The sequence below is a fragment of the Nicotiana tomentosiformis genome, chromosome 11, assembly GCF_000390325.3.
Source record: "Nicotiana tomentosiformis chromosome 11, ASM39032v3, whole genome shotgun sequence".
NCBI lineage: Eukaryota > Viridiplantae > Streptophyta > Magnoliopsida > Solanales > Solanaceae > Nicotiana > Nicotiana tomentosiformis.
In genome coordinates this window covers 70,122,304-70,124,732 of record NC_090822.1, presented here as the reverse complement: position 1 = coordinate 70,124,732, position 2,429 = coordinate 70,122,304, and the positions used below count along the sequence as shown (strand labels likewise).

The 2,429-nt window shown below is 41.2% G+C and overlaps 1 protein-coding gene across 1 annotated transcript; it reads left to right on the top strand.

Moving 5' to 3' along the window:
- Positions 1–923: 923 nt before the first annotated feature.
- Positions 924–1,521, top strand: LOC138901623 (uncharacterized). Its single transcript, XM_070189402.1, has 2 exons — positions 924–1,136; positions 1,363–1,521. The coding sequence occupies exons 1-2, from the start codon at positions 924–926 to the stop codon at positions 1,519–1,521; spliced, it is 372 nt and encodes a 123-aa protein (XP_070045503.1).
- The last annotated feature ends 908 nt before the right edge of the window (positions 1,522–2,429 follow it).

Genomic DNA, 2,429 nt, shown 5'->3' with positions numbered 1-2,429 from the left:
GTACCCTTGCATTCATTCTTGTTGGTGAGAGACCTCTTGCAGTTGATTTTCAGGCCTTAGCCAACTAGTTCGTGAGATTAGATGCTTCGGAGCCCAGTCGGGTTCTAGCTTGTGTGGTTTTTCGGTTTTACTTATATAATCGCATCAGAGAGCGCCAGTATGAAGATCCCCATTTTCTTATCCATAAGGACACGGTTCATCACGGTGATGCCAGAGATGTTACTATTGGGGATGATAGGGTGTTGAGGATGCAGGGTCAGATTTTTGTGCCTAATATTGATGGGCTATGTGAGTTGATTCTTGAGGAGGCCCATAGTTCACGGTCTTTCATTCATCCGGGTGCCGCGAAGATGTACCAGGATTTGAGGCAGCACTATTGGTGGAGGAGAATGAAGAAGGATATAATGAGGTTTGTGGCTCGGTGCCTCGACTGTCAGCATGTGAAGTATGAGCATCAGAGACCGAGCGGATTGCTTCAGAGGTTAGAGATCGAGAATGGAAACGGGAGCGAATCACCATGGATTTTGTAGTTGGGCTCCCACAGACTTCGAGGAAGTTCGATGTTATTTGGGTGATTGTGGATCGGTTGACGAAGTACATGCACTTCATTCCAGTAGGGACTACTTATTCTTCAGAGTGGTTGGCAGATTTACATCTGCGAGATCGTCCGCCTACACGGTGTGCTAGTGTCCATCATTTCAGATCGGGGCACACAGTTTTGGAGAGTCGTGCAGCGAGAGTTGGGCACCCAGGTTAAGTTGAGTACAGTATTTCATCCCCAGACATATGGACAGTACGAGCACACTATTTAGATATTGGAGGATATGCTATGCGCTTGTGTCATTGATTTCGGGGATTTATGGGATCAGTTTCTGCCGCTCGCGGAGTTTGCCTACAACAACAGCTACTAGTCGAGCATTCAGATGGCTCCGTATGAGGCTTTGCATGGGAGACAGTGTAAATCTACGGTGGGTTGGTTTGAGCCGGGTGAGGCTAGGCGATTGGGTACTAACTTGGTTCAAGATGCTTTGGACAAGGTTAAATTGATTGAGGATCGGCTTTGCACAGCTCAATCTAGACAAAAGAGTTATGTCGATAGGAAGGTTTGTGATGTTGCTTTCATGGTTGGGGAAAAGGTACTGCTCAAGCTTTCACCTATGAAGGGTGTTATGAGGTTCGGGAAGAAGGGCAACTTGAGCCCGCGGTATTGGGCCTTTCGAGGTACTTTATAGGATTGGAGAGGTGGCTTACAAGCTTGCCTTGCCACCCAGTTTGTCGAGTGTGAATCTAGTTCTTCATGTTTCTATGCTCCGGAGGTATGCCGGCTATCTGTCTCATATTTTTGATTTCAGCACAATTCAGTTGAATGATGACATGACTTATGATGTGGAGCTGGTGGCCATTTTGGATCGACAGGTTCGAAAGTTGAGGTCAAAGGACATAGCTTCAGTGAAGGTGCAGTGGAGAGGTCAGCCACTTGAGGAGGCTACTTGGGAGACCGAGCGTGTAATACCCCCATAATTTAAATGAGGACATATTGGTCATTTCATAAAACTAATTAACTTTAAAAAAACGATGAATGGGCCGTTGCTCAAAAGTATGGATAAAAACATGAACTAGGGTAGTGGAGAACTTTACTCCAAATATAAAGAATCTGAAACAAGGAAAACTGAGAAGGAGCCACGAAGCCTCTGCAAAAGAAATATTTACCATCATATGCAGAAAGCATTACAAAGAAATTAAGAGGGAATGGAGTCCTCTGGCAATAAGTTTTACAAGGGAACAAAAAGAGGAATTTCACCTCGATTCAGTGTAGGTATATGCAGAAACAAAACTCACACATTGAATAAAAGAAAGAGGTAACAGTGTATTCTTAATTTTACTTTTAACTAGTAATATTATATACAAAATCATTGACTTGAGTTAAATTGTGATACTAGGATTAATGTTGGTGTTTAATTTTAATGAATATCATTAGACATGAATTATTTTATTATCATAAAATTGATTAATTGATGAACGTTTCATAAACTGGGAAAAAAGAGTTACAGAGAAGTATTTGATAAGGTCATAGGTATCCTAACTAAGCTTATTACGAATGGAACCACGAGGAATTTGGTAGAATAGAACCCAATTATATTAGTACTTCACGAAGTTGATACTTAGACTCGTGTTTGTGATAATATAGATTGATCGAAGAAGTCGTATGGACTGTCCGAGTTGGCACGTTTGGTATTTCGACACGAGTACTGTGAGTAGTAATCTTACCGCAATTTGTATTTTTATAACCTGCAAGGTTTATACATTATTTTGAAATTAAAATGTGTTACTAAATGTTTGAAATTGCATGTGGGATAAGTCATTTACTTGATATGGTACTGAATAATTTACTTGAGATGTTTACAGTTATTTAAAAGGATTTCACTGTT